Source organism: Cavia porcellus, unplaced genomic scaffold (assembly GCF_034190915.1).
Source record: "Cavia porcellus strain 051 isolate PalLab524CR breed Dunkin Hartley unplaced genomic scaffold, mCavPor4.1 scaffold_5, whole genome shotgun sequence".
In the NCBI taxonomy this organism is placed as follows: Eukaryota; Metazoa; Chordata; class Mammalia; order Rodentia; family Caviidae; genus Cavia; species Cavia porcellus.
In genome coordinates this window covers 28,798,897-28,812,408 of record NW_026947488.1, presented here as the reverse complement: position 1 = coordinate 28,812,408, position 13,512 = coordinate 28,798,897, and the positions used below count along the sequence as shown (strand labels likewise).

General features: G+C 56.4%; 1 protein-coding gene across 8 annotated transcripts in view; it reads right to left on the bottom strand.

Moving 5' to 3' along the window:
- Positions 1–13,512, bottom strand: part of Nol4l (nucleolar protein 4 like) — a 115,002-nt gene that overhangs the window by 17,330 nt on the left and 84,160 nt on the right. For 4 of the 8 annotated variants that reach the window (XR_010047420.1, XM_063248534.1, XM_063248529.1 and 1 more), the window contains one exon: positions 8,752–8,893. Coding sequence is in view for 7 of the 8 variants with exons in the window: in XM_063248534.1 (XP_063104604.1) it covers positions 8,752–8,893 (142 nt within the window). In the remaining variant the exon portion in view is untranslated. Of the gene's footprint in view, positions 1–5,004; positions 5,459–8,751; positions 8,894–9,394; positions 9,774–13,512 lie in introns of those variants that run through there. The other 4 variants (XM_063248531.1, XM_063248532.1, XM_063248533.1 and 1 more) reach the window with 4 other exon arrangements.

The following is a 13,512-nucleotide window of genomic DNA, read 5'->3' as shown; positions in this document are numbered from 1 at the left end:
TCTACTCTGTCATGGGGCAATGTGCTGCTGTTCGAATGGGGGAATTAGTGATGAATGGGGGAAATTGTTTCTCCCTCTGTCTCGTCTCCAGAAGGAGACAAAAACTCCTTTTACCTCAGCAAACAATGCCCTTATGTGGGCACCAGCGTCCTGCAGCCCGCACAAGACTAGCTCTGTGAAGGCCGCCAATTGCCACACTGGGCTTTGGGGCCACAGCCAGTGGCACCCTCTCGGGTGGGCGACCCACTAAGGCCTTTGGGCCAGGCTGATGAAAGAGGGAAGGCCCACCACCCCTAAGACCAGCGGCTGGGTGCGAGGCCACATGAGCCCGCACAGCCGGCATGTGGCCGCCTTCTGTGGCCAGAGGTGTGGCCAGTGGAGATGGCGTGAGCCTCCTGGGCGAGGCTCCCATCGCCATCACTGCAGCAGCAGGCAGGGGAGAGGAGGGGGCATCAATAATTCACACACAAAAGAGATGAGCAGGGAGGAGGAGGGGAGGCGGAGTGCTGGAGCCACATCCCGCACAGCCACCAGGCAGGCAGGGAGGTGTGGACTCCAGCGCAGGGCTGCCAAGTGCCTGGAGCAGGGCTCTGGGCACCTCACAGTCCCCCCTCCCGCCTGCGCTGACAGAGGCCAGTGGCCTGGACCATGTTTACATGATGCATAGTTCCAAGGAGCACCAGGCTCCTGGCAGACGACCGGGCACTTCCTCCAGGAAGGCAAGGGGGAGGGGCCCAGAGGTCAGATGGGGGACATGGGATGCCACCATCCCAGGTGAAGAGGCCACAGGGTACCTGCCCACTACATGAGATCCTCAGTCTCTGCCTGGCCTTCAGGCCCCCACTGCCTGCCCAGCTACCCGCCCTGAGCACCCGTGCTCTTCCATGCAGACTCGCCAAAAGGTCAGAAGTCTGGAGACAGGGATGCCCTCTCCCATAGCATCCACCTGCTCCCCAGGGGCCTTTGGGTTCCTGCTGGATCTCTGCCTTCTTACACAGGTGCCATCACCATCTAAGCCAGGGGTGGTAACACTTTTAGAGCTTTCAAAGATACAAACAGCCTGCTATGGCACTTAGGGCACATGTGCCATGAGGCCACCACCGACCTAGGCCCTTGAGTCAGAAGCAGTCCAACAGAAACAGTGCCAGCCACATGTGTGGTGGTATTTGCTGGTGGCCATGTTTTTTAAAAAATAAAAAGACATGGATGAAGCTACTATTATTTGTACTGTTGATAACTGAACCCTGCGCCTGTACAGAGCAAGCAAGAAATTAATCATCTATTTCACTGAGTATGGTGGTGTAAGCCCGTAATCTCAGTACTTGAGAGGCTGAGGAGGAGAATCATAGGGTTTGCAAGGATAGCCTGGCCTACATAGTGAGACCCTGTCTCAAAAAACAACTCTTTTTGTGCTAAGGCACTGTCGTCCCTCCCCTCTGCCCCTGGTGTAGTATGTGTCAGCCCTGTTCCAGTGCGTGGCAGCTGGGGGCGGTACCTGTATCAGAGTGCAGACCTACACCTGCCAGTGAACTGACGTCACATCTCTGCAAGGACCCTGGGGTCCACGTGTCCAAGCTGCAGGTGAATTTAGGTCTTGGAACAGGTGGCCTGAGCTGTGGGGCCTAGACACAGATGCTGCCTTCAGTGGGTAAACACCAAATATGTGCCAGAGCCCGTGTGTCAGGAGCTCATCACACTGGGTTTTCTCAGCAGACACCAGTGCAGACCCGAGGCTCCAGGGGGGAAGTCACTGGCTTACCCCCAGAGTAAGCAACAGCACCCAGATGGTTCCTCCAAGTGCCACTGGCCCTACCCTTGGTGCTCTTGCGCCTCTGGGAGTCTCACGGGCCAGTTCCTCTCCAGCCTGTTTGCCCATCTGTGCAGAGGGCTAATCCCATGCCCCAGCCCTGCCCTGCCCCACTTCTTGGCCTCTCCCCAACACACGCTGGCCAGTTATGCTCCGGGGAAACACCCCCAGCATGGCCTTCCTGGTTTGCATCCTCCCAGGCCTCAGCAAGCATAGGCAGTGAAAAATAAACTCTAATTCAATGTACAGTGCTCTGGCCAAGACGTACTGCCTGCCACTCCCACCCCCACTGTGTGTTCCAGTGCAAACAGAGCCATCCAGGCCACCATGTGTGAGTGATTCATGGGGTAGGGCCTGGCCCTGGGCCTGTGTATGTGGCATCTAAGGGCCCCTGGCAAGCCTTCCACCAGCCCTCCCGGAAGCTGGTCTAGGTTCGGTGCATCCCAGTACTTAGGTCAGGGTGATGACGCCAACGTGGCCCTGGTTACTTCCTGGTTCCCCGGAAAGTGGCCCTCAGATGGGCTTCAGGGTTCTGGTACCTCTACACAACTGTCCCTGCCTCTTTGCTAGCATAGCAGGGCCTACCCAGCAGGGGCCAGGAGAGGCTGAGGGACAGGGGCTGTCATTTACCAGTTGGCCTCAAAGCCCAGGCCAACATTCCAGGTGTGCAGAGTGAGATGAGTTCTTTCTCCCCTTTTTTGGCAGGTCCCCCAGACCTGTCTGTCCCTCCCCTTGGTCTTTGCCAGGCATCTGGAGCCCCAGTAGCCTGCACAAGGCCCAGGCTGTGCAGGCCTTGCCTGTTCCTAGGATAAAGGGATCTCTTGGTGCTGTCTCCCAGCCTCTCTTGTCCCTTGGTGGGCCAGGGGCCAGCACAGCCCAGCATTGTCTGTGCCGCCTGAAGCCCAGCTGATGATGGACACTTTGTGACCCAGGACTGCCGACATGGCCCATGGCCAATCCCTGGAAGGCCTTGGGCCCCGACTCTGCTCCCAGGGAGGGAAGAAGAGGTCACCTTCTTGCCCTGGAACTGTTCTTGCGGACAGGGGCAGTCGGGCCTAGGCCCCGTTCTAGTTGCACCTTAGGAAAGCGGGCCAGGGTGGTAGGCTCTGTGGGTATGGGGACAAGAAGTGTGCTCTGAAAGCCCACTGCAGTGGCTGGGTAGGGTGGCGTGTGCCTGAAGCACCAGCTACTCCAAAGGCTGAAACAGGAGGAGGGTGCAGTTGAGATCAGCCTGCACAACTTAATAAGACCCTCTCTAAAAAAAGAAAAGAAAAAAACAAAACCTACTCCTCAGTCATCCCAGTGAGAGTTGTGGAGGGGCTCAGTCCTCGCCCCATGTGACAAAACACCAGGGTGGTAACAGCTGTGGGCATTGGATCCACCAAGACCTAGCCACGGCAGGCCAGGACCTCTGGATGCCTGGTGCAAGAGCTGCCCTAAGCCCAGGTATGGGCCACGGGGAGGGTGGGCTCTGATCAAGGAAAAAAATAAAGTGGCCAGGATGGCGGGGAGTGGGTGGCTATCTTTGAGTCCAAATGGCTTGCTCCTGAGACGCAGGCACACCTTTCCCACTGGCCACACAGACCCACCTCACCCCATGCTCTGGGGGCATCCTCAGTGCCCAGCACAGGAGGCATACTACGCGGCACTGCTTTGGTGTCAACAGCAGCACCACCTTGAGGCTGGCTGCCAGCATGGGGCCTTAGGTAGGTGGAGTGTGGGATCCAGAAACAAACTCTTCAGGGGCTCAGGGGCTTGGGCACGCAGGATGGGTGGGACCAGGCCTTGGGATGCTGGGCAAAAGATGTGAGTGCCCAGGCCCGCAGGTACCACGGGTCCTCCCAGTCCAAGGCCAGAGCACAGTGAGGAGTGCAGCCCACAGGTGGGAGGGAGGTCAATGCCTGGGGAGGCAGGGCTGGACCATGTGGGCCTGGTCAGGTGGAAGCCCTCTTGGTCCTTACGTGTCCCTGACATGCAGCCTTCATGCTGACCATGCATCATCTAGCTCAAGGGTAAAATGGAGACAGGACCATCCTCCAGTCCAGACCTGAGAAGTGACCTACTGAAGGCCTGAGACAGAGGTAGGGATGATCTGAGCCTGGTCTAGGGTGGCAGAGCTGGAGCCTACACCTCCCACCAGCTAGCATGCCTGAGCGGTACAGGACCTGCCCACAGGTAGCAAAAGCCTTGGGCAGGATGCGCTGTCCTCAGCAAAGAGCCATTGTGGGCACATGAGAGTTCACGGGCTCAGCTGCACCCACCATACCACAGATGAAACCTGTGGCTTGGAGTAGGTGAGCGGCTTGCTGAACGCTACAGGGCAGTGGAGTGCCCAGCACCACAGAAGTGGCCCTGACCCCTTTCTATCCTCCAGCCTGGCTGTGGTCTCCTGTCTGCCTTTGCTGGCTGCAGCTTGGGGTCACAGAGAGCCCTGGAGCCATGCGGCCCACGAAGTCCCAGCCTGCCCTCTGCAAACTCTTCTCAGCTTTTTGCTAACCTGTGGCTGCCCGTGCCCCTTTGCCCACAGGCTTCCTCCCCCATGTGCTGAGCACCTACACTTCAGCAGGGCCAGGGTGAAGTCCAGGACAGGGCCTGGACAGTTTCACAGGTATGGTCCAAATACTGGCCCTGGAGAGCCCCACTCCCCTTGGCCCAGAAAAGTAACTTCCCCCTCAGAGACAGCTCCTCCTCATCCTGTGGGATGTGGACGGTCTTGTCTGAGCTCCCAGGTTGGAGCTGAGTATACTCTGGACTCGAGGGATGGACCTCCAGGCACTGGTGGACAGGACAGCCTGTGAGACTGTGGTGGGTACACAGCAGTGACAGGGAGGCAGCTGGTGCCATCAGTGGGTGGGGGCTGCAACCTGACATGATACCTTCGCCCTGTCCTTTTTTATTTTTTTGTCTTTTTCCTTTTTATCGGTACTGGGGATCGAACTCATGACTGCCTGCTTGCAAGGCAGGTGCTTATGCCGCTGAGCTAAATCCCCAGCCCACCCTGTCCTTTTTAAAGAACACAAAGCATTTTGAGAGGCTGAGGATTACGAGTTCAAGACTAGCCTGGACTACATAGTGAGATACTGTCTCAAAAAGCTAATCACACACATATACGCATGCGCGCAAGAAATAAAAAGAAAATGAAGCTTTAATAACATACAAAGAAAAGTGTGAAAAAAAGTATACCCTCAATACTGGCATTTTAATTTTTTTTAATTCTTTTCCTTTGTTCCTTTATTTTTCTAAAGTTTTCACAATGAATGTGGTGCTTGGGAAGGGGAAGACCAGGATGCCCTGCCTGGGTCTTCCTACATAGCCTAAACTGGCTTCCAACTCATAATCTTCTTGCCTCAGCCTCTTGCCAATATGCCTTTCTACAAAGACATAGCTGCTGCCCTCCGAACGCTGACAGCCTGGCAAGGCCACACCTTTCACGTTGCTGTCCCTCCGCCACCAGGCGCAGTCTCCTTGGATGTGCAGGCAGTAGGGGCCCACTGGCCCTGCAAGGAAGGCACTCGACACTCGCCTGACTAAAGACAGACAAAGAGCCCAAGAAAGCCCAAGATCTCTCTCCCTTGGTCCAGCCTCGGGCACTGGAAGGGTTGGTGGTGGGCAGGGAGTCCCAGATCTCTGCTCTGCAGACAGGAGTTCACCCTGGTAGCAGAAACAAGTCGCCATGGCCAGTGGGCCCCAGAAGCCTTGAAACTGTTGCTGCCAAAGGTGGACGCTGTCCCACGTGAACAGGAGCCCCCACTCTTCCTGGGCCTGGCTTCCTGTTCTGCCCGGGAGGTTAGTAATGTCCGCTCCCCGCCCCAGGCATCCCTGCTGGAGGCCAGGCCTCACATTTTCCGTTCAGGAAGGGGCAGCGAGAGGCCTGGGGAAGCACATCAAGGGAAGTGGGAGGAGGGCGCGGGAGCGGGTCGGGCTGGCACTGTGTACCTGGCCTCCTGGCAGCCCATGGCTCTCAGGCCGGAGCGTGAGTGCCTGTGGCAGTTCCCCCCACTTGTGTGCTCACCAGCCACATCTCCGGTACCTGCTCTGGGCACTGGGTGCTGCCAGAGGCGGGGAAGACAAGCACAAAACAGGGAACCCCAAAGATCGTGGCAAACCAATGTCAGCCCCCAGGCAACGCCAGTCCTCAGCATCTTGGGAGAAAGCCTCATCCCAGGCCTCCTCCCTCCACACCCGAAGGCAGCTGCCAGACCACTGTGCCTCCCCCTGCGCCCTCCATGTTGCACAGAGTCCAGAAGCAGCCCAAAGGCTCAGTCGGGTTCAGCAGCAGGGCTGGAGGGGCACGGAGCCTCGCACAGTGACCCCACATCTGCCAAAGCCAGGGAGGAAGACAGAAAGGTGGCGTCCTCGCTCTTGTCTCTGGCCGGCACCCCGCCTCTCCCACTCCTGTTTCCTCCTCTGTGGATACAGCAAGAGCAGCGCCCTCCCACACACACAGCGACGGCCCTGACCGAGGGAGCCCACACTGAGGGAGAGGTGCTTGCACCTCCACCTATGACTACAGCGCAAGGGGCCCAAGTGTCAAGAGTGGAAACAGCCATAGGAGGACTGTGCAGAAGTCCCACAGGCAGGGCCAGGGCCAAAGCCTAACTGTGGCCCAGGGCAAGCTGGCCCCTATACTGGCCAGGTAACTCAGAGCCCAGCTCCTGGGGGAAAAATGGGCACCTTCTCCAGTCACCCTCACAGTCAGCAGTCTTGATGGTGGACCTGCCCCACCAAGGTCTAACCCCTTCTGCCTTGTTAAAAAATTAAAAACAAGAAAGGCTTTCACAAATCTGCCACCAGGTATGAATCTGTGCCAACTGCCTGGCTTCGTGAGACTGCTCTGGGCCACAGCACTGGGGAGGCTTCCAAAATCAGGCTCATGTGCAGGGCTGGGGCTGGGTGCAGAAGGCAGGGCAGACAGGGCAGGGCCCACCCTCTAGAGTCACCTAGTTGGCCTGTCCTCGCCTGCCCTTACCCAAAGACTTTGTTAATAACAACAGGGAACTTGAGTGTACCCCCTGAAGCTGCTGAGGGTCTCCTCACGGGAGCCGCCTCAGCCAAATCCTCCAAGAGGAGCTGGTGTTCACAGCCCAGAGTCCAGGTGACATGTTCATGCCCACCAACACCCTCCTGGGAACCTTACGGCCAGACACAGTGGTTACAGCCAGGCCCAAGGGACCAGAACGGGTAGCAGAGACCAGAGCAGCCATCTGGGCCTCCTCACAGCCTGAGACCTTGCATGGGGCCTAGGCCAACCTCTGGCCAGCAAACCAACCCAGTGTCCAGATACAGCTGCTGATTAAATAATTAAATTGGTACTGTGGTCAGTACTCTCTTCCTTTCTCCAGCTCTGCCTCTCCACTGCTGTGAACACTGTCCTGTCAGCGAGCCAGCCTTCCTCAGCCCTACGCCCACCCCCCACCCCACCCCCGGATGGCCCCATGCTGTGTTCGTGTGGACAGCTGCAGGATAAAATGACCCCAGCAGCCTCTTTGCTGCTCTTCCATCAGTCAAGCTCTGGACCGCTGGCAACATGCTGAGGACCCTCATGGTCCCCATGGAAACTCTGCTGTCTGGTGCCTGGCCCCGAGGGTCCTGGACCACCTCATCTCCCTGGAAAGACTGACCCTTCTCCAGTAGGGTGGCTGTAAGCTACGACAGTATGAAACTTCTCTGGGAATATATAAAGGGATACTGGCTTATTTCTCTGGGCTTTTAGAAAATGTTCTGGGTCCTTCTTGGGAAAGTATAATGGATGGCTCTTGGCTGGTATGGCCCTTGGTGACTCTGCATGTAGCTTTCGATCAACCCAGATGAGCCAGGAGGTCAATATCTGGGCACATCCTAGCCCAGAGCCCCTAGCACCATGTGCCAGCCCCCACCTGGTCCCCACCCCGTGGGAACGCTGGGTAGTGGCAATGTGAGGCTCACAGCACGGCGGGGTCTCGCTGACCTCACGAGGCATAGAGGCACAAAGGCCTTTTCTTTCCCAGCAGCCTCGCACCCCACTCCTCACACAGCCACCCCCTGGGCTCCCCAGCCGCTGGCCCAGACACCTCCAGCTGCCTGAAGGCTGGGTCTCCTCCCAGACAAAGCAGGATTCAGGCTGGGAGGGCAGTTGGGAGGCAGGCGTGTGGGTTCTGCCATGGAGATGAACTTTGACCCAAACTGCAAGGTTCCTACCCCTTATTTACTCTTTAAGGCTTACCCATTTCATAGAGTTAACATTACACCCCTTTTTAACCCTGCACCTCCCTCCTACATTCCAGGCTCCGACCTTTGACCCCTCCTAATTGCCAGCTTTTACACCCCAGTGTCTTGAGGCCTAGCTTCAGGCCACCCCCCAAGCCCAGGGACGGCTCCCTAGGAATCAGAGCCCCACCAGACACTGACCATAGGTGCCACTCCACAGCCACAATGCTTCAAACTGAGGCAGACAGCAGAGCCCCAGAGCCCAACCCACATTTCCTCCAGAATCTGGTACCTGACTCTACTCTCCAGCCCCTGAAAAGAAAGCCTCTATTCCTGGAACAGCCCTGGATGGCCACTGAGGCCGAGGCCAGGGTATGCAACAGAAACCTTCACTGCCTGGTCACTCATCAGGCCACCCCATCCCAGAGCTAGTTCTCTTGATTCTAGTGCTAGGCAGCTGGACTGCTTCAGGCCAGCATATCGTTGCCTTCCCAGACCAAACCTTAATAACTTTGAAATCCACATCCCACTAAGTCTGCAACATCACAGCAATCAAACAGGCAGGATACCCACAGACTGCAGCCCAAGGGCTCTGCCCATTCACCATTCTGCCATCTCCAGAACCAGGGGGTGGGGGCAGTGGGGCCCAGAGATGCTGGTAACCCTGGAGGTGGCTCAAAGTAGACCGGCATCACCCCCAGGATCCTCACCCCAACTCCCCCCCAATCCATGAGCCACCTCACCAGCAGGGAACTTACCATCCTCTTGGCTGTGGAGGTTCTGCGGGCTTCTCATCCTCTCGTCCTGGCTAGGGCTCAGGCTGGAGGCCAGGTGTGGGTCAGCGGACATCCATGTGGAGTCATTCATATCAAAGTCTTCACTGCTCACAGAGGTCTCATCCTGAGCGAGACAGAGAGCCAGCATTCAACAGGGTGGCTCTCCCAGGGTCCCAGGCAGCCCCTCCAGGGCTTGGGGCATTTGGAAGAGTCTCAGGGGGCACAAAGAACCCCCAAACCTTGCAGAGAGGGCTGGGTGGCAAATTCCCCGCCCCTGTGGAAGCAGCTTGGCTCTGGTTCCTGTCGGCCTCACTGTCTGTAATTGAAGACAATTACGAGGTCTTACATCCTGTAGGGGCGGATAGCAGGGCCTGGCTCTTACCCTTGTGAGCCAAGGTTGAAACCAGCACTGTAAACAAGGGACACTGCTCCCCACCCGAGCCAGGGAACAGGGCTCTTCCAAGCAGGGCAGGCGGCCCGCAGTGGGCAGCAGGACAGACAGGGCACTAAGGAGGCCGCTGGCTGCCCCCTCCAGGCCTGCCTCTGACTGCTGGGCAGCATGCATGGAATTCCTTTCTCCCACTCCCCCGACCCAGAGGACATTTCTGTCTTCCTCCTTCCTAACCTTTGCTGTGCTTCAAAGATATGCTCTTGGGCGGCTTCCAGAGCTGAAAAGGCCAGCCCTAGAAGTGTAGAGGAGGAAGGGGGTGGGGCGGGCCAGGGTTCCCATCAGACGCAAAGGGGGTTCAGGCTCAGGAGCCTGGGGGACCTCCAGGGCCTCACAAACAGCCGGATGGCCTTCTAGAGAGGGAGAGGACCACGCCTGCTGCCTCCTTTCCCCTTCTCAGTGAGCCCTTGGCCAGTCATCTGGGAACCCCCAGGGCGGGGCCCCTGCAATCCAGCCCTCCAGCAGGAAGGGACCCCACCTCCTTCTGGCCCAGCCTCTTTCAGGAGCAGTAAGCAACTGTGTTTGGGAGCCGGCTGTAAAACACAGGAAAGATGACCCAGCAGCTCCAGTCCCCACTCCAGAGTTCTGGCTGTGCCCCCTCTCCTCCCCCACCCCAGCAAGATACAATGGCCTCTGTGGGCCCAGTCAGGACTCTGGCACAGCAACCCCAGGCCTCCCCTCCAGGGCCCTCACAGACGTCTCTTTTATAGTGAGCAAATACACTTTGGTTTGAACTTTCATGGGCTGCTGTCCCTGGGGCAGGCGCATCTGCTCTGAGTGCTAGGGAACCAGCCATCAGGACTCCATGCCCTGCCCTCCCCCACCATCGGCTGGCAGGAAGTTTCCTGGAATTCACGGCTTCTGTGCAGCCAGAGAGGACCCTCTGTGCCCAGGCCAGAGGACAGGAGCTGAGCCACTGCACAGGCTCGAAACCTCTGTGTGCTCTCTCTGGGAGCGTGCACTCACACTCACACACTGGCATTCAGGTCTGCTCCAGCAGTCTTCCTCCTGAAAACCTGCTCCTGCTCATACTCGCTCAGCTGCTTTCTGCAGGCAAAAGTCTCTCTTCCCAAAGGGAATGAAGGGACAAAACTCTCCCCAGCACTAGGACCTTGGGGACAGGGAAGCTGGCAGTGTGTCTGTGCCCCTTGGAGGCACAAAGCAAGATTGCTGGGAAAAGACTCTTCTTTCCATCTTCCCCACTGGCCAGATTCTGTGAGCCAGGAGCAGGACAGCCTCATCTCTGCATGGTGTAGAAGCAGGAAGACGCTTGGGAATTGCTGGAAAACACACACACACACACACACACACACACACACACACACCATGAGGCACCCTCTGAGCAGTGGGAAGCACCACCTGCTTAAACTCTTCATCATTCATTCATCAAGCATTTACTAAACACCAACTTTGGCCCAAGCCCTGGCTAGGTGCTGGGAAAGTCAGCTATGATGGACCAGGCCAGTTACCACCTTCTTGGTTGGCACTTGCTATCCAGTGGGAGAGACAGACAATATGTCCAGCATCAGTGGTCACACAGGCCACAGAGCAAAATAACATGGAGGAAGTGGGGGACAGTGATCTGTAGGGCAGTACTGCCAGGATACTCAAGGTCTGGGACACTGAGCGAGGCTGCAGGAAGAGAGGACGGGGCTGCATGGGTCCACATGGCCTACAAACCAGGCACAATCAACAACAGCTAGGCATTGCTGTTGGGTCTGTAGAGTGACAAGGAGGCGTCTGCAGTCAAGGGTGGGCAGCAGAGCCACACAGGAACGTCGCTTCCTGAGATGCATCTCACCAGCAAGGGCCTGTATCTTCCTTCTGGCTGGCTCAAAACCCAAGGGGGCTCACGCGCAGGAGCAGGCGGACAGCTAGAGCACAGTGAAGGCTCCAGTGCCAAGTCCACACCAGTAACAACACAAGCTTTGCAGGTGTCAAGAGCTTCCCCTGTTTGTCTTTCCTGCCCCCTCTCCACAGGCCCAGGTAGGCACAGTTCTTAGCCCATCCAACAGATGGGGAAACAGGGGTTTCAAGAGCTAAAGGCACTTGCCCAAGGTACATGCCCCAGCAAGTGGTAAAGCTAGGTCTGTGCCATCGCCAAGGCCTAGACACCCACTCCTATCTACTGCCAAATCTCTGCCCAAAGCTGTCCCTTCTCTAGAAAACCCACTGCTGTGCTTTGAAACCCCCTTCCCGACACATCCTCTCCATCACTCCACTCTGTGGCCCCTGTCTGGAGCAGCCAGCCTATCCATACCTTTTGCCCAGCTCAAGCAGCCACTGTGCTGTGGCTCTCAGTGTGTCTTTCTCAAAAATACTCTAAGCCTTTCCAAGAGTAGGACAAAGGGACAGTCTTTGCCCAAGATGGGCAAGGCTCTGGTTTCCACCTCTAGCACCAAAAAAAAAAAAAGACAGAGAGAGAGAGAAAACGGGGACCAGGCTGCACACTCTCTGAATTCCCCATGAGGCCGGCAGGACTTGTTGAATCAACTGAATTGCTTGGCATGATGCTGCTGTTTAATGAGGACACTGCATTAATTTGACAATTAAGGACTCTGGTCCCACTGCGCACAGATCTTGAATGGGGGCCATATGAAAACCTGGGCCCTCCTGCAGCTGCCAGCCACCCCATACTCAGCGCTTCTCTGGCTCATATGGTTGAACTGTCTACTCAAATGGACCCCACCTGGTCCTGCCCTGACAGTCCCATGGAGAACAGGCGGACTCTTTCACAGTGACACTGAAGTCACCTCATGATGAAGAGCATCCAGTGTCCACACATGCAGGGCTTCTGGGCAGGAGTTTTATAGGGTATCCTCACAATGGCCCGCCAAAGCTGGTACCCAGGGCAGGCCCATCTCCAGATCAAGTAACATCTCTCAAAAGCTTGCATCAATCAACTGTCCACAGGAACAGCCCCAGTGGAAGAGCGGGGATCTGAATCAGGCAGTGCATGTGCATGCCCGGAGCCTACACCACAGAGACACCATCCCCATCTCCTTCAGCCCAAGAACTCAACTCCTTAATTACAAGATGAGACTCAAAGGGAATCATGGGCCATGGGCTATATTTGCACATACACAGCTCACTCTCCCTCCAACCAGCTGATATGATTGTGTATCTACTGTTAGTGTTGCACTGGGGACACAGAGGACTAACATGGGGCTCCTTCCTTTCAGACCTTGTTAGCTAGAGACAGGCATCAGCTAAAAATCCTGACTTACTTGGTGGGGAAGAGGCCTGTGGGACTCCTGTCCAGTTATCCAGTGGAATTTTCCCACAGCCCCCAGGGTTCTGCACAAGGGCCCCAGTTTTGTGAAGAGTGAGTCTAAGATTTTGACACTCTGACTGCTAGAGCAGTTTTTTGAAAAGAAACCAAGTTTATTTAACCTAACTTTTCAGAAAACAAACTCCTCTAAAACCAGGTCAGTTTTGGTCAGACTGACATGGGCAACTTGGACACCCACTTTCAAGGCCAGCTGGAGAAGCAGCCTTCCCAAGCCCTTCGGCACCCTGCTGACCACAGCAGAACCCCAGCTCTTTATGGGTGTAGGCCCACTGCTGCAGATGGGCAGAGACTAAGTCGGGGTACCCACCCACACTGACCGAGGCTGCAGAAGCAGGCTCATCACCCAGGTGGTCACCAGCACACATAATTCAGAAGCCATCACCCAAGTCCAGCAGGACTCGCAGGAGGCAGCCAGTGCAGGCTGGAGACAGATGAAGCCTCAGGCCTGTGCTGTGACCAAGGTGCCCCTCCTGTCACCCAGAGGTCACAAGTTGGTCACCCCTTGCTTTTCCCTCCTGAAATCTTAAGGGAATTTGGGCTAACTTCTCCCATTCTGTTAATAAACTTCAATGAAACTGTCATTAGAAAATGTTACTATGTACAATGCATTGCTTCTGGGTCCTCTCGCCCAGGACTATGTGAATGACCACACAGCTGTCCTCTGGTTCCTGTAGTTTCTGCCCTTGGACATTCTGAAGCCTACAGCCTCATCTGCCTGGCAGTAAAATATATATTTAGCATATATTTAGCACCAAAGGGTCTGAGCCCTCAAGGGCCAACTGCCCTTCATAAAAGGGAACTTGAGTGAGCTGGACAAGCAGGTGGCAGTCTATGGGACACACCTCAACCTGGCAGCCCTGACTCTGAGCAGAGACAGAGGAGCTGACCAAACTCTCCCTTGCTCTTATCTTCAGTCCAAAATTCACAGGCAGGTTCAGTTTCTCTCCACCCAGCTCTGAAGGCCTTCCTCCTGGGCAGGCCAGCTAGCACCAACCAGTGCCCG